The sequence below is a fragment of the Cebidichthys violaceus genome, unplaced genomic scaffold (assembly GCF_023349555.1).
Source record: "Cebidichthys violaceus isolate CVI_PGR_0920_01 unplaced genomic scaffold, fCebVio1.0.p SCAF_4, whole genome shotgun sequence".
NCBI classification, from domain to species: domain Eukaryota; kingdom Metazoa; phylum Chordata; class Actinopteri; order Perciformes; family Stichaeidae; genus Cebidichthys; species Cebidichthys violaceus.
Window position 1 is genome coordinate 7360197 of NW_027176594.1, and position 20823 is coordinate 7381019.

General features: G+C 39.7%; 3 protein-coding genes across 3 annotated transcripts; 2 read left to right on the top strand and 1 right to left on the bottom strand.

Annotated features, from left to right (window-relative positions):
• Positions 1–219: 219 nt before the first annotated feature.
• LOC137885150 (solute carrier family 22 member 7-like) lies at positions 220–3605 on the top strand. The gene is made up of 9 exons (XM_068727301.1): positions 220–600; positions 729–832; positions 936–1090; positions 1247–1415; positions 2239–2362; positions 2528–2637; positions 2776–2990; positions 3181–3289; positions 3398–3605. Exons 1-9 carry the CDS (start codon positions 220–222, stop codon positions 3603–3605), a joined length of 1575 nt encoding a protein of 524 aa, XP_068583402.1.
• A 1893-nt stretch (positions 3606–5498) lies between these two features.
• LOC137884822 (ATP-dependent RNA helicase DHX15) lies at positions 5499–13077 on the bottom strand. Its single transcript, XM_068726852.1, has 14 exons — positions 12913–13077; positions 11693–12023; positions 11352–11545; positions 11093–11252; positions 10078–10296; positions 9802–9969; positions 9586–9672; positions 9233–9382; positions 9044–9152; positions 8758–8949; positions 7413–7535; positions 6495–6685; positions 6157–6326; positions 5499–5947 (listed from the first exon to the last, which is right to left on the bottom strand). The coding sequence occupies exons 1-14, from the start codon at positions 12975–12977 to the stop codon at positions 5830–5832; spliced, it is 2277 nt and encodes a 758-aa protein (XP_068582953.1). The 5' UTR covers positions 12978–13077; the 3' UTR covers positions 5499–5829.
• Positions 13078–16894: 3817 nt separating this feature from the next.
• Positions 16895–20732, top strand: LOC137884694 (extracellular superoxide dismutase [Cu-Zn]-like). Its single transcript, XM_068726611.1, has 2 exons — positions 16895–17191; positions 18447–20732. Exons 1-2 carry the CDS (start codon positions 17169–17171, stop codon positions 19081–19083), a joined length of 660 nt encoding a protein of 219 aa, XP_068582712.1. The 5' UTR covers positions 16895–17168; the 3' UTR covers positions 19084–20732.
• Positions 20733–20823: the final 91 nt, after the last annotated feature.

Genomic DNA, 20823 nt, shown 5'->3' on the forward strand with positions numbered 1-20823 from the left:
TTAACACAAACGCAAACTCTGCTTCACACTCAGATTAAAATCAGTGGTTAAGTGAGGTAAAACATTGATTTCCTCTGGGTTAGAGAAAAGCCAAAGGTTGCCTTGTCCAGGTCTTAGAGTCAAGTTGGCTTAATTCTTTTTAGTGTGAAGGCATGGACGTCTGAGGATTTTTTTTCTTCTCTCAGTTTCAAAGGATTTTGCTCACAGTAGGAGGCCACAATGAAGTTCGAGAACATTTTAGATAACATTAATGGATTTGGAAGATTTCAAAAAATGATCATTGTGATCAGTTTCATTGGCCGCTTCACTTTGCCCTGCCACTTCATGCTAAACAACTTCATAGCGGCAATTCCTTCTCACCACTGCGACATCAGCTCTCTGAATGACGGAGGTTTTTTTACGAATTTATCCCAGACAGAAAGGCTTGCTGTAAGTATTCCAGTCAAGGAGGATGGGAGTCTGAACTCCTGTCAGATGTTTGCAGAGCCTCAGTATCATCTGCTGCTCAACTCCTCCAACATGACTGATCTACCCACAGTGCCGTGCCAGAATGGGTGGGTGTACGATAATACCACCTTCAAGTCTACTCTGACCTCACAGGTGACCTTAATTTCTTGTCATTAGTGAAACATCAGACAAAACTAAATGTACTTGTTGACCATCATGACCTCCTTTTAGGGAGAAGTCACTCATGTCATCAACCCTCTTTCTTTATTTGTTTGTTTAAGTGGGATCTGGTGTGTGATAAAAGAGGGAAAAACAAAGCAACTGCTACCATCTTCTTTGTTGGAGTGATGTTTGGAGCCGTAACCTTTGGAAATCTGAGTGACAGGTACCGCAGCTTGGCTCCTTGACATTCAGCTTATTACTTTGATTATCAAGTGTTTCAACCAATCAGTAAAATCTAAATTTGGAAACTCTCTGACTCTCTGTAGGTTTGGCCGAAGGATAATGCTGCTGGTGTCGTATGTGTCTGGAATGCTCATTGCTGTTGCAAGTGCTTTTTCTACCTCCTACGTGATGTTTGCGGTGCTGAGGTTTTTCACCGGGTTTTGCATCACCGGCATCGTCATTGTCTCAACAGTCCTCAGTAATAATATATTTTAATTTCTGTTGTAAGCTGTTACATGTTTTATATATCATAGAAAGTTCAGAGGCCTAGGCAAGCAAATGTAGGCACACAAAAATACATTTGTTTCTCTAAATTTTGATCCCTGCAATGTGATGAGGTGTTTGTTTTTTGCAGGTGTGGAATGGGTCAACATCGAGCACAGGAAACTGGTTGGAGTCATCGACAGCTTATCCTGGACATTTGGGAACACAGTTTTTTCAGCTATTGCTTATTTTGTGACTGATTGGCGGTGGCTAATTGTTAGTGTCACCTCACCTCTAACCTTGGCCATTATCACCTGGAGGTAGGACTGAATAGCTCAGATCTTTTCGTCAAACAGAAGTCCTCTACCATGAGCTCTAGAGATATTGTGTTTTCGGGTGCCCAACATTTACATTGGTTAAGGTTGGGGGGGGAAAAACTATGTAGTTTGCACACTAATATTGCAAACTCTGAAACATGTTATAAGACAATGTTTAAACTATCAAGGGCTCATCTTTCAAAAGTTTAACACTTTTAACTTCATTTAAGATCGAATGCACGAGAGCGAAAACAAAGTGATTAGTGATCAACTTTAGTTGTGGCTTAAGACTGCAAAATTGAAAAGTGAAAACAAATTTGGGGATGTGTAGTTAGAAAAAAGTGAGGTAGCCTGACTCCTGTAGCCTGCTCCTCGTCTGCTTGAAGCTATCTGCCCTGCTCCTCGTCTGCTTGAAGCTATCTTCTCAATGCTCCCTTAGCTGCTACTAGCATAACGCACCTGAATCTCCAACTGAACTGTTGCTGCCTTGTTGCATCGTGGGTAAAATATCACTTTTGATGTAAGAATACTGCATGGAATAGAAAAAATTATATCTGTTTCTGCTACATTGATTTTTATCCATTTCTTTTAACTGACCATCGTGAGCCCTACAATGTTATAGGACTGCAATGTTAACTTGCAGTATTCAGTGTGCGGACTATTTCTCTTTTGCCTTTGTATGCTACTTTTGTGCTGCACTTGTACCCGACTGGTGTTAGATACGTAGATTAAGTACATAATTTACATCAGATTTGTTTTTAATGTAAACATGCTATGAAATAATGCAATACATTAGATGTAAAAAAATGTGTGCTTTTAACATTAGGTGGATGCCAGAGTCGGCGAGGTGGCTCATTGCTAATAGAAAGCTGGAGCAAGCTCAGATGTATTTGAAAAAATGTGCCAAGATGAACGGAACAGCGGAGCTAACTGACACACTTACAACAGAGGTTGGCATATTCCAGATGACAGTTACATCAAGAGAATTAACAAAGTGGGCCTGTAATCTTATAGATTACAATTAGTTTGAGTTTTCTAATACATTATTATAGATGTTAATCCTTTACATTTTGATCACAGGCTTTAAAGAATAATGCTGCTTTGCATTCTTTCAGACACTATCGACTATTGCTATAACTGAGAAGAGAGATCGGCCTTATTCATACTTCGATCTGATACGAACACCCAACATGAGGAAACTGGCACTATGTACTGGTACAGTGTGGTCTGTATTACCAATGCCATTGTGCTCAATGATTTTAGGTTGTATTACATTTTGAACGATCCAGGTGAATAGTTCTGACTGTATCTAAATAAACTATCAATTTGGTTTAATGAGTCTCCACTCTCTCTCTCCCGTTAGGTTTTGCGTGGCAACTGCATTTTACGGCATCAGCTTCAACATCACAGGCTTTGGGCTCAACATCTACCTCACTCAGTTTACCTACGCTTTAATTGAGCTCCCAGCCAAAGTATCAGTTTACTACTTACTGGATAAGATAGGCAGGCGAAGCACTGAGGTGGGAACTCTGCTGATGGCTGGCGTCTGTCTTGGAATCAACATTGTAATACCTAAAGGTAAGCATTCATTGACGTCCACAGACTTGGGGCCTACATTTAAGGTTCATGATATTTTAAAATGTAACTGTTTTAATAACAGAGATTACAGTCATTATACACAATATATATGGAATAGTAGTGTTCTCATTACAACCAACAACTGCAACAACAAAAAGCCATCCCTCAATTACTGACATCTTGTTTTCAGATATGTGTACTATCAGAACAGTGGTGGCAGTCATTGGAAAAGGGTTTTCATCAGCATCCTTTGCAACTATTGTGCTCTACAGTTCTGAGCTCTATCCCACTGTAATAAGGTAACTATATCAACACTGCAAGACATTGAATAAATACGCTTTTTCTTCAACCTGAAAGTAATAAAAGCATCATTTAGAGCCCTAAAGTTCTCCTCTGTGTTTTTTTAGGCAGAATGGCATGGGTTACAACTCCTTCATGGCTCGACTTGGTGTAGCTGTGGCTCCTTTGATTCTCTTACTCGATGAGGTGTGGAAGGAACTGCCCCAGGTCGTCCTGTGCTCTGTAGCTGTACTGGGGGGAATAGTGGCCAGAACGCTATCAGAGACACGCAATAGGTGCCTGCCAGAGACCATAGAGGATATTGAACAGCAGTGATATTGTCAAGCTCTTATTTTTAGTTTTAAAAAAAATGAGAGATGACAGTATGTATGTACAACTTCATTTTCTGTTTATACTTTAAGTAGAATTACCTTAAGTTATCCTTTAATATTGGTTGGTTGAAAGTATATTTCGGGAGGTCTGTGCTGTTTTAACACTTAAATTAGCAGCAGTACTATTTACAGTAAATTAAAAAAATACTTAAGGTGGTATAAGGCAGTGGTTTCCAACCTTTTTTGGCTCATGTCCCTTTATAACCATGTTATGCCCCACAAGTTACTTCCTGAGCAGTTAAGAATGGTGTTCCCTTGTCAGATGTTGTCTAAGTAAACAATTTTGTCAGGCAGTAATGTCTATTTTATTTTCTGTCTTTTAAGTTTTTATCTTGTGATCCCTCTGACTCCCAGGGTCGTTACCACTGTTATAAGGTGAATTATAATTGAATATGTATGTGTGACAAAATAAAGTATTTTAATGAAAAGCCCTTTGGATCAAATAGTTTTTTTCTAAATACTTAAACGAATACATTTTCATTATTTTATCTGTAGAGTGCATCATAAGCTGAGATACACATTAGGTAATAAATACAAATTGAGCTGAACTGTAATAAAGTGGCTGCTCAGAACTTTTCAAAAAGCACAAAAATATATATGTAGTAAAGGAGACATAATGCTCATTTCCAGGTTCATGCTTGTATTTTGGGTTTCTACTACAACATGTTTACATGCTTAAATATTGCTTTAAAAACAGTGTATTTTTCTCATGCTGCGTGTCTGAATATGACTGTATTCACTCTGTATGAAATACTCAGTTTTAGCGCATTTCAATTGCGTTGCCAGGCAAATGGTTGGACATGTTTACTTCCTGTCAGCTGACATTCAGATACACTGCAACAGGAAATAAACTGGAACACATTTCAGGTTTACGAGTAATACTGTAAATCCATTATTATTAAGGAAATGAGTCCTTGCCCCAAGTGAAGGAGTTCAAGTACCCCGGGGTCTTGTTTGCGACTGAGGGAACAATGGAACGTGAGATTGGCCGGAGAATCGGAGCAGCTGGGGCGGTATTACAGTCGCTCTACCGCACCGTTGTGATGAAAAGAGAGCTGAGCCGCAAGGCAAAGCTCTCCATCTACCGGGCAATCTTCGTTCCTACCCTCACCTATGGTCATGTGGACTGGGTCATGACCGAAAGAATTAGATTGCAGGTACAAGCGGCCGAAATGGGTTTCCTCAGGAGGGTGGCTGGCATCTCCCTTAGAGATAGGGTGAGAAGTTCGGTCATCCGTGAGAGACTCGGAGTAGAGCCGCTGCTTCTTTGCGTGGAAAGGAGCTAGTTGAGGTGGTTCGGGCATCTGGTGAGGATGCCACCTGGGCGCCTCCCTAGGGAGGTGTTCCAGGCACGACCAGCTGGGAGGAGAACCCGAGGGAGGCCCAGGACCAGGTGGAGGGACTATATCTCCAAACTGGCCTGGGAGCGCCTCGGGATCCCCCAGTCAGAGCTGGCTGATGTGGCTCGGGAAAGGGAAGTTTGGGGTCCCCTGCTGGAGCTGTTGCCCCCGCGACCCGATCCCGGATAAGCGGTCGAAGATGAGATGAGATGAGAGAGTAATACTGTGAGATATATATATATATATATATATATATATATAAAAATAAATACATGAAAAACTCACTTTTCACAACATGGGACCTTTAAGATATTAAATATACTGAAATTGTAGTATTGTGTAACAGTTGTGGTACTACCCCGTGTTTTGATTGATCATAAACCAGTCTGGAAGAAGCAAATTTGAACTACCAAATCAGTATCCCACCAACAATACTCCACGAGGGACCACACTACCTTTGAAATAACAGACTTTAGTAATTAAGATGTACACATATATTAAGTCAAAGCTCCTTTATTAAAGAAACAAAGCAAGCACATCTTTTTTTATGACTCAGCAATCCCCTAAAGGAAAGTCAACCACATCTAAATGACATGTTTCTGATACTCCTTTTGAAAATCTTTATAGCCAGGTCTAATATTTGCTGTTGATATTTCATCTGACATTACACTTAGTTACATAATTAACATTGATGGGAAAAAGAAACAAAACAAAAAGCAAACAAAATATAAAAATCAAAATGTCAAATTTTAAACATTAAGATACAATGATACAGAAAGATCTAAAAACAAGTACCAAGTTGTTTCCAGGACACTTCTTGGCTATTGTTCAGTACTGGGAATACTCCTTGCTCTCCAGTTTGGCAACGATTCGCTCCAGCTGTCTTTTTGCCTCACATTGTGGGAAGTTACTCATTTCATAGTACTGGGGCGCGATCTTCACCAGCCTGTAACAGAAGAGAGAAGACCATGAATGAATCTGTCAGGAGATCATGTACAATCAAAGCTCAGTGCGGTGCCCGGGCAAAACATGCTTGTTCGGAACGGACTGAATGCTTGGCCTGTGGTGTTGCAGCATACCACACAAACATGCATAAATTCCTTGCTTTTCTAGTGAACCTGTATTACAAAAAGTTACAAATCTTTGCACACATACCACTCTGGTTTGATGTCTGTGCATGTGCGGATGTAGTTTTTGGTGGTGAGGACAAATTCATTGTAGAGCACCCACTCAGGCTTGTGGTCCAGGACTGTAGATGGGTGCAGTTGGACCACTTGGTTGTCTTTGACTGTGAGGTAATGACCTGTGCGCTCCAAATGAGCCACCTGGAGGATTAAAAAAAAAAAAAAATGAATGTAGACTTCCACAGGCACAGAGAGACGTTAGTACACAAACATCTGTGTTGCAAACTTAAATCATATCCTGTAAAAAACATCATGAATGACGTCTTTGGATCAGCTTACCGATTTAAACATTTGCTAATCTGCGTTTACCTGCATGAAGAAGCCGGTGCAGAGCGCTCTGCGGATGTTGGTGTAGTAATCTCTGCTGGTGAACTCTGTGCTACGACGGGGCAGGTTGAAGCGGTCCATGATCCTGGACAGTTGCTGCCGCACGTTGTCGGCAGACATTAGTGAACGGTAGTTGACAAAGTTGTCATAGCACCACTGGTTAGCCTCGTGGTCTGGAAAAAGTATGACAAGAATTAAGACATTTGCTGAATTCATAACAACAGCTTATATATCCACAGTCCTCGATCCACATTAGCTGGTGCAGAATATCTTTTCCTCTTGGGGTCCACACAAAGCATACAACCATGACAGCAGATAACACTTAAGACAAAACGACGTGAGGCAACTCAACAGTCCGCCTTTGTTGATGTGGGTTTGTTGTGTCGGGGCCTTAAGATGTGTATGTATGAGCATGACTTTGTGACATCACAACTGGTTTAGAAAGAGACATCTCAAGTCCAGCATTTAGACTTATAAGAGATGAGATGCCATTTTCTTGACCAATGTCAACGCCCGATTAAAAAAAAAAAAAAAAATGTTTTAAATGTGACCTGCCCATTCAGATTCTTTTTTTCTAAGAACAATATGTTTTTTACCACCCATAACAACAAATAATTTCAACCGTATCAAAGTCAGTGTAAACTGTCAAAAAATGTTTCTTTTTGCTACTGTCATCTATAGTGGTTATTTTGCATAAAAATTACATTTAATTAAATTTGATTAAAAAGATAATATTGGCATAGAAGTTTAATGTTTTATGCTTTGGAATGAATGATAAATGGCTGATTAAGTTAGCTAGTTGTCCCACATATTCTTAAGGTTGTTTCTCCATGGCTTATTTTGGACTTGTATTTGGGAGAAATTGTGAAACATCTAAATGGGATCTTTTAAACTGCTTACTTTGTTTGAAGGCGTGGTAGACATTGAGCAGCGTCAAGTGGTCTCCGTCGATGTGAGCAAACCTCATCTTGGACTCGTCTGCTGCCTTCTTAGCCTCCGTGGGTCGGACAAAACACTGTGGGACTAAACAAGGTTGGTATGGGCCCCAACAAAGCCGCCCATAGGGATGAGTCAAATATTCAGAGAAAAATGGAGCAAAGCCTATGATGCTAGGGCACTCGACACTGCGTTGGGACAGGGCAGGACCACAAGCTCTATCAAAGGGGGCTGCAGTCTTTTCTCATGGTCATTCCCAACTGTAATGGCTATTAGCTCGTAGAGAGGGGGTCATTTAACCACATCTGTAAAACAAGAGTTTTCACACAACTACAAAGTGTTAGGGACACCAGCAATGTTTTTACTTTTCAAGATTCAGAAATTTTACTTTTTCGTATTGAGAGATAATGCTTAGGCTTGTAAGAGAGCAGATAATTGAAATACTTCCAGGTTACATACGATAACTAGAAATAACAGGTACAATTCACAATGCATTATTTAAATGAAAAGAAAATTCTAATTAACGCGATGAATATGAAAAACATTAAGTGGTGCCTGCCCTATCCACAGGCTTTGATGAGGAAACACTCGTGAAAAGGCTCTTTCGCTTGTCAATGAACATACTAGACTAGCCTTAAACAATTACAACATAAAATTAAAAGCCAATACAAAATTAAAGAACAGCTTTAAAATGTAAGTGAAGCTGTCCAGAGTGAAAGGCATTCCCAACAAAAGGGAAATTTGTGGATTAAAGAGGCTTTTTGATTATGACATAACAGTTCACGTTGGGGCCGCATGGCTATGGAAAAAAAATGGCATGCAGATTTTATTATTCAAATAAAAGTGACTATTGTACACACAATGTAATCCCTACACAGCATTGCTTAGGAATAATTTAAATCTTTGTTTAATACGTTGGTCTGCACCTCTCCGGGTGCGTCAATCTAATATTTGCCACTTTCCCACATCTGGATGTAACTATGTTTCAAAGAGTAACTTAATATACTGCAAAATATGTACAGAGTTCTTGCCTACTGGTTTAAACAGAAATAATTATTGCTTCATATTTACTAAATTTGAGATAATTTCTCCTGACGCCCTGCATCTGTTTTCACACAACACTAATCAAGAATTTCATGGGAATTAAAAGGTGAAAAAAACTTCAGTAATACTACATCAAATATACAGTTATGAATAATAGTCCTGCCATCACTTTTTTCACAACTACCAGTGAGTAGTATTGTGATTAACCCCAAGAGGCTTGGCCTAGAGAAGGCAAGGAAGATGTCAGCCCAGTCCTGGGCATTACCTGACAGCATGGCAGTAATGGAAAGGATCTCGTTTGAGCAGTTAAACTCGCAGCTGGCAATGACCATCTTAGCCAGCTGGGGGTCCAAAGGGAACTCTGCCATCATGGAGCCCAGCTCCGTCAGATCACCGTCATCGTTGAGAGCTGCGAGGTAATTCAGCAGCTCAAGGGCCCTCATCAGTGTCTCAGGAGCTGCAGAAAGGGGAGAGGCCGACAGAAAGGTCAGAGAGTTATGCCAAAGTGGAGATTAATAAAATATTTTATCAACTAAAGCAGACCCACTCACCTGGTGGATCCATAAAGTCAAAGTGTACAAGGTCATCAATACCCAGCTTCTTCAGCTGCAGCACGACAGATCCCAAATTGGATCGAAGAATCTCAGGGTATGTGTTATCCTGGAGTGGAGGTGTATACAATGTTAACAAACAAGAAAAACAGCCACAAATGTGCAAAGAAGTCTGTTACGGTCACTTGCCTGCATCTCTGTTTTGTAGGCCTTCTCTGTGTAGAGGCGGAAACACTTCCCTGGACGGGTTCTGCCGGCTCGCCCTGCCCTCTGCTGGGCAGAAGCTTTACTGATGGCCGTGACGAGCAAGGACTCAACTCTGATACGGGGATTGTAAACCTGGACACACATTTTAAAAGCATGTTTAAATGTAATAGTTGACCTGTCGAGGGACATTGAGCCACGAGCCTCAAATAAAGCATTCTGTATCTGCCTTTATATTAATGAGTTTTTCAGTATCATCCACATTTTGATGCAGCACCACATTGGAAACACGACTAAACGCACTAAAACTCCAGTGAGCTGAGCTACACTTAGCCCACCTTTTGTTTGGCAAATCCAGGATCGATGACAAACACCACACCATCAATTGTCAGAGAGGTCTCTGCAATGTTTGTCGAAACCACAACCTGTGGAAGAAGCAAAAGGCTCTCAAATATCAATTATCAAATTCTGAAAAAGCCCCCCATGAAGTAAGATGCATAATTTAACCTGGTGCGATAAATTAAAATGTATCTCTTCCATTAGTTAAAATGTACCTTTCTTCCTATAGCACCATTGGGCTTTCTGGGAGGAGGCGGTTCAAAGATCCTTTGCTGCTGCTGTGGTGGCAATGTGGAATACAGTGGAATGATTTTGATGTCTCCGACTTCAGGTCCGAGGTCATCTACTTCACGCTTAATCCGTTTGCAGGCCTCGTCAATTTCCTGAACGAAAAAAAATGTTTATTCAACTTTGTGTGTTGAGGAAAAAGACAGTGCGTGTATGAACACTATTACAATGGACTTGAGTAATGCAAGTGTCACAAGTCTTACCTCTTGACCAGTTAGAAAGAGAAGGCAGTCACCTTCCTCTTCCTCGCACATATGAATCTGGATGACGGTCCGGATCGCTGCCTCAAGGTAATCTCGCTCCGGTTCAGGAGTGTAGAAAATCTCTACAGGGTGTGTACGCCCAGGGATAGTCAGGAGAGGACAGTTGTCGAAGTAAACCTGGAACTTCCCGGCATCTAGCGTGGCACTCATGACGATCACCTGTGCATGATGGGAAAAACGTTGCTGTAAATGTTGTTTTTCCAACTTGTATTTGTTATTTATTTAGACACCAATACGTCAGACGGTTAAATTAGTGCCAGCAGGTCCATACCGCTTTTAATCATATCAGCAAATAAAACTGACTTGGTAGATATTTCTTGATTAAGTTCATGCAATTTCTAAAGTTCTTAGTTACAGAAGACGTTTCACTGACGAAGTCTTGCCTTTATGCAATTCTGTGTAAAGTACCACACTCCTCTTCATCTGTTGTAAGAGTTCAATTGAAAATAATTTGTGTTTGGTCATAATAAAAAATAAAAATGTTATTAGAATCAAAAAAAGTCCTCAGCATGAGCTGCTCAGCATCTATTTATTAAACACCTTCTCTTGAACAGTGAGCAAGTGTCTAATGCTAACAAATGGTAATTTAATTGAATTGGCACACTTGCTGATTAATGTATTGTGCCTTCCAAGGACGCGCATCACTGTTACAAGTTCCCTTCGATATTTCCATTTCATTACATTAGTAAACACAAAAGCTGGCTCTTCATCAGGTACAGAAAATGGATTCATTTTAGGAAAGGGAGTGTATAACAATGAGTGTATAACAGTGGCGTAAACCCTTGGTGGGCTGTCGACAGATTTTTGGACTCTGGACCTGTGTGTGTTTGACACAAGGAATCATTTTCTTCAGGTTACCAATTTAGTAAAGCACACTGGTGTTGCAAAACATGACGTATACCATGATTAAGGCAGGCAAATGATTAACTGCTGTTATTAAAAAGTCAGCTAGTACCTTTAGATCGGGTCTTTGACGCACCACCTCCTTAAGTACTCCCATTAGGATATCTGTGGCCAGAGTTCGCTCGTGGGCCTCGTCCAGAATGATGACCCCATATCTCTCCAGCAACGGGTCATTCATAGCCTCTCTTAGTAACATACCATCTGTCATGTATCTAAAGAAATTACACACACGCTTTGTTAGATTGAGACGTTCTGGATGAAAAACAATAAGACAGGTTGCTCTGTGTCGACAAAAGACCTCGATCCCTTACTTGAGTATAGTCTTAGCAGAGCTGCAGTCCTCAAATCGAATGGAGTAGCCAACTTCCTGTCCAAGCATGATGTCCATTTCGTCCGCCACCCTTTGAGCCACGCTCATAGCAGCCACTCTCCTGGGCTGAGTACAGGCTACCGCCCGCTTAGGCCCAGGCAAGCCCCTCACCATGTCCACACACCACTGTGGGATCTATGGATTGAAAAGTTGCAATAAATAAAAAATGAAATAATTTGAGAGGAAATCACATGTTTAAACAACACTGTGCCATCATACTGGGGCTTTAAAAGACATTCAAAATGCACAAAAAGGTACTGGCTGATTCGTTGCATGTCAGACCTGTGTTGTCTTCCCGGAGCCAGTTTCTCCAACAAGGACAAAGCTCTGATGACGTGTGATGATATCGCTGAAGCTTTCCTTGTACTCCCACACTGGAAGCTGTAACCTTTTCTTCAGAATCTCGTAGAAACGCGGTGTGTGTGGCAGGTTGGTGAATGGGTTGACCTGCTGTTGCATAGCCAGCTGCTTGATGGGTGCTAAGCATGGGATGGGCGCCGTGCTGTTAGACGGGACACTAGAGGGCTTTGGGTCTCTGTCCCGGTCTCTGTCCCTATCTCGGTCCCTGTCCCTGGAGCGGTCCTCGCGGTCTCTGTCACGGTCCCGGTCTCTCCTGTAAACATCGGGGCAGGGCATAATAATAAATACTCCAATGTAAATCATTATGAAGCTACCTTGTGAATTCCTGCCTATACTGCTGTCAAAAGGACAATTATTAATTTAGCCCAGTTCACATGACATGAGCTGAACAGCAGAGCAACTTTTATTTGTTGCAACACAAGTGCAATAGTATCATAGCCCCTTCACAATAAAGAGAAAACTGAAAGAAAGTATCTTTGAAGCCGTTTCCAATAAAGTTAAGGAGTATAACCTTCAAATAACGTAACGTTAGATGTAGCGTTGCCGTATGTGAGCGAAATTGGTAAATGAGTGACTTGGCCTAGCTACCGTTAATAATATAGTTCTGGGTAAACAGAGACCACAAAGTTTCGGTTAGCAAACATCCTAGCGCATAATAATAAGGTTTGTTGGGAAGTCTCAAGGTGATCATTTCTTACAGTAGATTGCTATTACAACAACCAAATTACATTATTTTCATTTGTAGCTTAAGGTTAGGCAGCTAACGTTAAGTCAAATTCAGCTAGCTAGCTAAGGTTGTTAGCAACTCGCTAAGTGGGCACTTTAGCCACACACACACACACGTGCCTCAATGGTGATGTTAACGTTTGATAGCTAGCGCCGTCCTCATTAGCTAACCTACATGAAGGCATTAAGCATTGCAGCAAGACGCAATGAATTCAAAACCCTGTCTCTGAAGAACATTCAGGCGCCATTGGACAGTGACAAAAAAACAGCTAAAAAAATGAACAGCTGTAATTATATGGTAACGGTTCTCATTATAAATCAATGGTGGCTATTAGCCAAATCAACTAGCATCGGCTAATAGTTAGCTAGTACCTAACTGGTTAAAGCGGACATGTTAACTGTGGAGCTTCACGTACCCTTCAGACCTCTTCTTAGTGGAGGAGTAGTCATCACCCAAATCCAGGCGATGTCTTTTGGACATCTTCGGGAAATAATTAGTTTATTTTAAATCTATTAACGCTAATACAACTCTACCGGGCAAATGGTAGGTAGCTATCCAGGAGCTAACTTCTTCTTCTTCTTCTTCTTTGGGGTTTAACGGCAGTTGCATCCTCAGCGTTGCACTACCGCCATCTCCTGGAGCTCCTACGGTGTCCGGAATATTCTATTTTCCTCATCAGTCCTGTTCTCATTAAAGAAGCTGACCAAGCATCTTCCACTACACTCCAGTATGATCTTTACTTCTGCTCCTGTTTTACCCAATCTTTTAATTTCATCCAACATGTCCTTTCTCTGTGATTTACATCTCCTGCAACTAACCAGCACATGCTCTACAGTTTCTGGCACCAGACAATGATCACAAAAAACAGGTTGGATGCTTCAGATAACTGTGTCCTATTCTTAACCTACTAATGACTGTCTCCTGTTTTCTATTTCCTCCTCTACTTCTCACAATACCCACTCTATTTTGAATTTAATGTAAATGTCTTCCTCTTGTCCCCTGATCCTAGTGCTGCTGACACTCTTTATTGCTTTCCTTCTGTACAATGCCCTTTCCTTCTGATTTTGAAAGATTGATATGTGTATCTATATTTCCTTTTTTAACAGCTTGTTTGGCTAATTTGTTCGCTCTTTAATTTCCCAGAATGCCTGTATGAGCAGGAACCCAGATTACCACAACCTCAGCACCGTGTTTCCTTATTATTGCATTATTTTACATTATTTCATAGGTTGAATCCTGATGATTACTAATCGTACCTGGCATGAGACTGTACAGAACAGAAACTAAATCACTACAGATTAAGACTTTGTTTGGTTTGTTTTACCCATTCTAAAGCCATTGGGATGGCATACAGCTCAACAGTAAATACTAAGGCATATGAACTGCTACTGCAGAACCTGTGTGGCCTATTATTGGATCCTTTGATCCATCTGTAAAAACCTGCACAGTCTTTGTGTATATATTTCTCATATCAACTCACTCACCAGATCTGCACCTTTTATTTTTTCAAATCTACCACCAGAGTTTCTAATATCCACACAGGAATTAAAAGGCCAAATTACAGTTGAGCAAAACTCCTTTTCATGCACTTTCTTGTTGCTGCATCTCCTGACCAGCTAAAACTTAATTGTTGTGCTCTCTCCCTTTACCAGCTGGCCTGTACTCTTTTGGTCAGATCTATCTCTATGCCCCCTCAGATTTATCCAGTAGTTTACCATCAGCTGTTTCCACACTGGTATTTCTCCTGCTTCAACTTGAAGTGCACACAGTGGCGATGTTCTTACTCCTCCTAAACACACTCTCAAAGCCCGAGCACAGCTTTAGCTGCTGATCCACATACCACAATCCCATAGTCTAGCCTTGATCTGATTAGAGCTACATATTTCAACGATACAGTATCAGCTCCCCATCCCTCTCCTGCAAGACATCTCAACATGTATCACTTTTTTACATTCATCCTCCACATTACTAATAGACTCTCTCCATGTTAATCTCGGGTCAAATAGGCCTACACTCCCAAAAAATGCTCATCTCTCTCTCGATCACTTCCATATAATTTCAGATTATTGGAATTATTGGACAAATCCCATCTTGTCTTTTCTTAACTACATGTTCCACATTTCTCCCTCTTTTCACCAGAGCCCCATCATCTGCAAAAAGTGATCTTATTGGCATATTTTCAAATATATTATTTATCCTCACAGAGAATAAAGTGGGATATATAACCAGGAGCTAACTTGGTTTTGAGTTTGTTTTCTTCTCTTCAAATATATTTTACAGCGACTGTGCAGATGACATTACCATTGCCTGCTGGTGTTATGTACCTCAAATGGTTTCTGATGAATTAATTAAAAACGCGCAAAATCCATTGACATGAATTTTTTTTTAAACTAAAATGTTTACGTTCCCTAAAGGTTCTCTGACGTATTTTTCCCCTTCTTACTTGGAATCCATACAACAGTTTGGTTATTACAGCATTACCAATTCACCAAACTTTTAGGATCTCAGATGTTTTGTGTTGCTTAAGGAGGAGGAGTTTCTGTCCCATGAGCAGGCGTCCTTTACTGCAGGGGTTCTTAACCTTTTTGACCTTGGGGCCCAACCTTTCAAGTACAAAGTGACACGGGGCCCATTCAAATATTAACAACAAGACGCCCAACAGGCTAACAATTCATGGAACAAATCAAGGTAATACAAGAACGAATTTAAAGGCTCAAGTCAGGCTTATTAACACAAAAATAATTAGGTTTTACTACAGAAAAAAAGGAGGGACTCCCAAAAAAACTGAGAAAAAAATGGAAATTTGATAAATATGTGGTAATAAAATACATTAAAAATAATAAGTTTCAAATTAAATAAACTGTAAATAGAATTTAAATAAAGTGCAAATGAAAATATAGCCTTATAATCTGCGAATTATATGCTTCAGCAGTCTTCATTTTTGAATGGCAGAACCAGAAGTTGTTCTTCATATCTGTGACAAATGAACAATAACAACAGTCACAACAGTCCACACACTGGGCTCTCGGCTCTGCCTCGTTACCTCCGTTCACAAAGCCGTACTTAATGAAGTCAGGATTGTAAATTTACACTTTTTGGAGGGTTTGGCACCACTTTCGTCTTCATTTTTTTGTTTTAAATTAGTGCTGGGCAATGATTAACATTTTTAATCGCAATTAATCGCATGATTTTCTGCGATTAATCGCATTGTTATGCGCAATGTTCAGTAATGAATTCAAAAGTAGTGTATTGTGCACTTTTATTTTAAAAGTACTGCTATATGAACACAAGTGCAATAACATTTGGTTTGCACACTTTAAACAAATCAAGTTCTTTTTAACAGCAGTATTCCTTTACACAGTAGCAGTTAAAATACAGTTAAAATGATTCTGATAATAGATATTCAGCCGGTGTTCACAACTTTATCTTCATGAGTGTAATAGATGTAATTTGAAATATACACCTTGAAAACTGCAAACCTATCTACGTCATGTTTTTTTTATGTTTGTTAAATTCTCAGTAGGATAACTAACTAAATGATATGCTTATCATACATATTCCAAACAAAACTAAAAATAATTTAAATTAATCATTTATTTTTTGTTTTTTTGGTCAGACACATATGCAACGCTGAGTACCTTGTACTATATGTGGTATTTGTTATAAATGGACGTTGGTACATAGAGGGTGATAAGAAGCTGTACTTAGAGGGACTTAAGACCAAGGGGAAGGTAGGTGAAGCATGGAACGTGAAGGGAGTCTGTACCGTGGCAGTAACGTGCATGTGAAGTTATGCTAATAAAGAGTTAATAGCAGTTTGTTCTCACGTGCTTATATGTTTATTTAAAAGCACAACAATATGTATTTTGATATTGTCACTTTGATCCTGTAACGAGACGTGTCACCCGGGGGGGAGGCGGCAGGAAGAGTCGCTACACAAACACACACACACACACACACACACACACACACACACACACACACGAACAGTTGTTCACCGCACCGTTGTCCGCTTAATAATAATAAAAAACTGCGTTAATGCGCGATAAAATAAATGCCGGCGTAACTTAATTAATGCGATAATAACACGTTAACTTGCCCAGCACTATTTTAAATACTTCTCCATAACTTTCGCTACAGGCTAGCGGCTAGCTGAGTGTCTTCTTCTGCTTATTGAAGCTTGTTAAACAACTGACTGACGCATTACCGCCACCAAGTGGTGGAAAGCTATATTGTAACTGAGCGTCTCATGTATAACAGTAATATCTCTGGTGTCTTCAATATGCCCACAGACGCAAAACTGAAAGTTTTCTGCGACCCTCTAGGTGGCGCTCGCGGCCCAATCGCGGGCCGCGGCCCCATGGTTAAGAATCACTGCTTTACTGCATGATTACTGCATGTCTACATATTTGAGGTTTCCTTAAACGGGCCTGAAGAAAACATGCGCAGCTGCAGGTCTGGAGAAAACAATGTAAAGTCAACACATGCATGCGTTTTAAATAACGAAAAACATCTGAAGCACCTTCGCTCCACCCTCAGCAAACAACGCCTATTGACACGGTTATGCAAGACTTTCATGAAATGTTGCATCTTCTCTTGTCAGACGACCAACAGTAAACGGCTTATCAACAGTGACGGCTATAAAGCTGTAATTATTGCAGCGGTTTGTTTATGCTCACCATGCATCTAATCGGGTAAGTGTACTTTCCTCATATAGCCTCATATAGCCCGAGGTATCTGCGTTTGGATCGTTTAATTAACTTCATCTGCAGAGTAAAATAGTGCGACATATGTTTGTTTGGAACACAGTGTACAAGTGTTTTAGCTTTACTTTTCAGAGCTAATCTACTGTAGGCTACAGTCAATATTATATTTTGTGCAGATGTTGAATACAGACATGCAATTGTGCAAACAAGGTATACTACTCTTACAATTAGAGTTGATAAGTAAAACCGTAGTTATTGTGTATTTTTTGAGGAGCTCATCATTTGTGGTGCTATGCTTTTAGGCTTATTGAGGGAATTTTGTCCGGCCTACTTTTTTTAACATTTGCAGTGAAAAAAAGTAACTGAGGGCATTAGAGCTTAATTTTAGTGTACTATCGTGCACATTTCAGATACTTCTGTACTTTAATTGAATAATTGCTTTTTTTTCTGCGTCACACTACATTGTAGGGCGAAATTCTTAGTCGATTAACACTCGATTTTGTTGACTCTTGATCAACGGATCTGTAAAACTGATTATCTCCGCAAAAATCACACAAGAGCACCACTTTTAATTTTAGAAAAAAAGTCCTTCATTATGAAAAAGCATTAAAAAAGTCTGATGGACAAAAGAAATCAACCGAGACCAAAACGACCAACAAGTTGACTAGTCGACTAAATGGGGTGCTGCAGTTAATATTAAGATCTTCAGAATCTTTAATAATAATAATAATAATACATTCTTTTCAGAGTACACAAAGACACTTTACATTATAATCATCATATATAAAAACTACACACTAAAAACATAAGAACACACAATATTGGTCACATATTAAGAGCAGTTTTGAAAAGGTTTTGATTTGGGATTTGAATATGGAAAGGTCAGTGCAGTCTTGGATGTGTTAGGGGAGAGAGTTCCAGAGGGAGGGTGCAGCTATGGATAAGGCTCTGTCTTTATAGCTTAAACCACTCAGCTAGAAAGTAGCTTAAATGAGCTCCACCATCCATCTGTTATATTAAAACACTTCTTACATCTTAATGAAATATATATATATATATATATATATATATATATATATATATATATATATATATATATATATATATATATATATATATATATATATATATATGTATATATATATATATATATATATATATATATATATATATATACTTGATGGCTGTTTTCATTAAGAATGTATAAATATGAGGCACTCCTAATGATTTTGATATCTTTCAGGTCCATGTTTACATCGGGATTAGCACTGCTGGTTCTACTGGCAGGCTGTCAACAGTGTGTCTCAGCTGACAGTGACACTTTGGCTCCACCAGAGGTCACTCAGTACAATGGTACTCTGTATGCAACCTGCAAAATGAGGCCCAGCACTTCACTACCTGACGGCCTGCCAAAAGTGTACGGTCAGGTGCTGTTAAAGCAAGATTTTCCTTTGGGGAAACTCAATGTCCTTCTTCGGTTCAATGGCTTCCCCACAGAGGGTGATCCAGAGCCCAGAGCGGTGCACATCCATCAGTACGGAGACCTGAGCAGGGGCTGTGACTCCACTGGCGGCCACTACAATCCACATGGTGTACATCACCCCAAGCACCCTGGAGACTTCGGTAACTTTGAGACCCAGGAAGGAAAAATAAATACAATGATAGAATCTGAGGCAACGCTGTTTAGAGAGCTGTCTGTGATTGGAAGAGCAGTGGTGGTCCATGAAAAGATGGACGACTTAGGGCAAGGTGGAGATGCTGGGAGCCTGCTGCATGGAAACGCAGGCCGAAGGCTTGGTTGCTGCATTATTGGGATTTCCCCTCCCGACCCCTGGAATACGCACTATAAGCTGTATAACAGGCGGCTGAGGAGAAATTAGTTTAACAGGAATGGAATATACTGTAGGTCAATTTTACAGATTTGACCTGTATTCATTCATTGTAATCATTGTCTGATACCAATGAAAAGCAGTTATTATTAATCTCAAATAAAGTGTCTCAACTTCAATTGGACTGATTGGCACAACATTTGGTACACACACACTAATAAGGACCAATCGCACCGACTTGGGTGGTCCTCTGACTTTTCCTTTAGCGCATCATCTAGTCAAAATCTCAATTTGTCAAATACTTATTTTATGACCAAAAATTTGCAAAAATTCAATTACCATCAAACTCAGCTGTACTTTGTGTTTACTGCTTATTAGCCAATGTTAGTGTCGCGTCTGGACTTTCTCAGAAGAGAGTCCCCTCTGGCTCGAGGTCCGTCAACAAAATAGTCGACTAGATGGTTAAAATTTGTAATCAAAAGTTATTTATTTTATCAAAAGCAAAAAAACAGTTTAACAAATTGAATCACACTATGAAGTGCAGAAAAATATATCTCATGAGATAGAGGTCTATTGCATTCCACCCAACAGACTGGTGTTCCCCAGTTAGCTGTCCAATGGTCAACAACAGAGCCCCCGTTTTTTGGAAAGCCTCAGGCTATGTACTGCCTTAAAGTCCACCTTTTTCCATATGTCAGCAACACGTTTCGTTCAAGAATTGGCTGTGACCTCGATTTGCTCCTTCTCCAACTGCCGGATTCCAGTTGGCATCTCCCTTTTACAGCTGCATTGTTATCTCAAGAATGGAGTCAATGTTCTCGTAAGCCGCACCCTAACTGACGTCCCGTTATCTTCATTTGTTACTTTATGTGAACATATTACAAGGCATCATTGTAGTACAACACATTCATTAAGTTTCTATTTGGTTTTGGCCTTCAACAAGTAATCATATTGTAACACACTGATCATCGCTAGGAGCGCTTTAAGGCACATTTTTCTCACATTAGCACGCAAAACTAAGACGGTGAACATAATAAACATAACACTCGCATGCATTTGTATGTTAGCATTGTCATTGCAAACATGTTGTTAGCCTTTAGGTTAAAGAACCTGCATTACATCTTAATATTCAAGTTTACCCTTCAGGGATCATTTTGGATTATACTGTATATTTAATACATGTTTTCCAACAACAAACCAGTAGTTGAAAACCATTTATTTTTCAGAAATAAATCCATTTTGTACACAATTCTGCAAACATTTAACACATATGGCTCTATGTAATTTCTATCTCGTGAGTTAATGTTTTACCACAAAAACAGGACAAAGACATCAGTGCTGGTAATCTAGATGTTGTGGCTTAATTGTGTTATAGACTAAATTCTGTAAATGTGTTCTTAATTAAGATGTCACCTGACAAATCCTTGTATGTCATCAAATATTTGCTTTGAAGAAGCCTGTCAAGAAAATAAATAAAAGCATGTGTTAAAAAAGAAAATGCAATTATCTTTAATCAATATCTAGTACATTGTCATGCAGCATTTTATAGCTTTGATAATATTGTGTTGATTAAAAATAAAAATAAAACGTGTTTAGCAAAGAAGCAAAATGTCTCACATTGTCAAATTCAAGACAATAAGAAATTAAACTGTTGTAAATATGTTTGAAGAAAACAAAATAAAGCTGCTGCTTGAATTAAACATTGTTCACAACAGCTGGATGTCTATTTGTTGACGTACTGACCAATGAGATTTGGTAGGTTTCTTGAACGTTGAGGCGGGGGAAGTGTCG

Bases quoted from the DNA above. Each gene is read 5' to 3' on its own strand.
- LOC137885150 (XM_068727301.1), top strand. From the start codon at position 220: ATGAAGTTCGAGAACATTTTAGATAACATTAATGGATTTGGAAGATTT. The intron at 601-728 runs GTGACCTTAATT...TGTTTGTTTAAG, and splicing joins AGTCTACTCTGACCTCACAG to TGGGATCTGGTGTGTGATAA. The intron at 1,091-1,246 runs GTAATAATATAT...TGTTTTTTGCAG, and splicing joins CATTGTCTCAACAGTCCTCA to GTGTGGAATGGGTCAACATC.
- LOC137884822 (XM_068726852.1), bottom strand. From the start codon at position 12,977: ATGTCCAAAAGACATCGCCTGGATTTGGGTGATGACTACTCCTCCACT. The intron at 11,253-11,351 runs GTAAGGGATCGA...TAATTTCTTTAG, and splicing joins TCTGCTAAGACTATACTCAA to ATACATGACAGATGGTATGT. The intron at 5,948-6,156 runs GTATGTGTGCAA...CTTCTGTTACAG, and splicing joins ACAGACATCAAACCAGAGTG to GCTGGTGAAGATCGCGCCCC.
- LOC137884694 (XM_068726611.1), top strand. From the start codon at position 17,169: ATGCTCACCATGCATCTAATCGG. The intron at 17,192-18,446 runs GTAAGTGTACTT...GATATCTTTCAG, and splicing joins CTCACCATGCATCTAATCGG to GTCCATGTTTACATCGGGAT.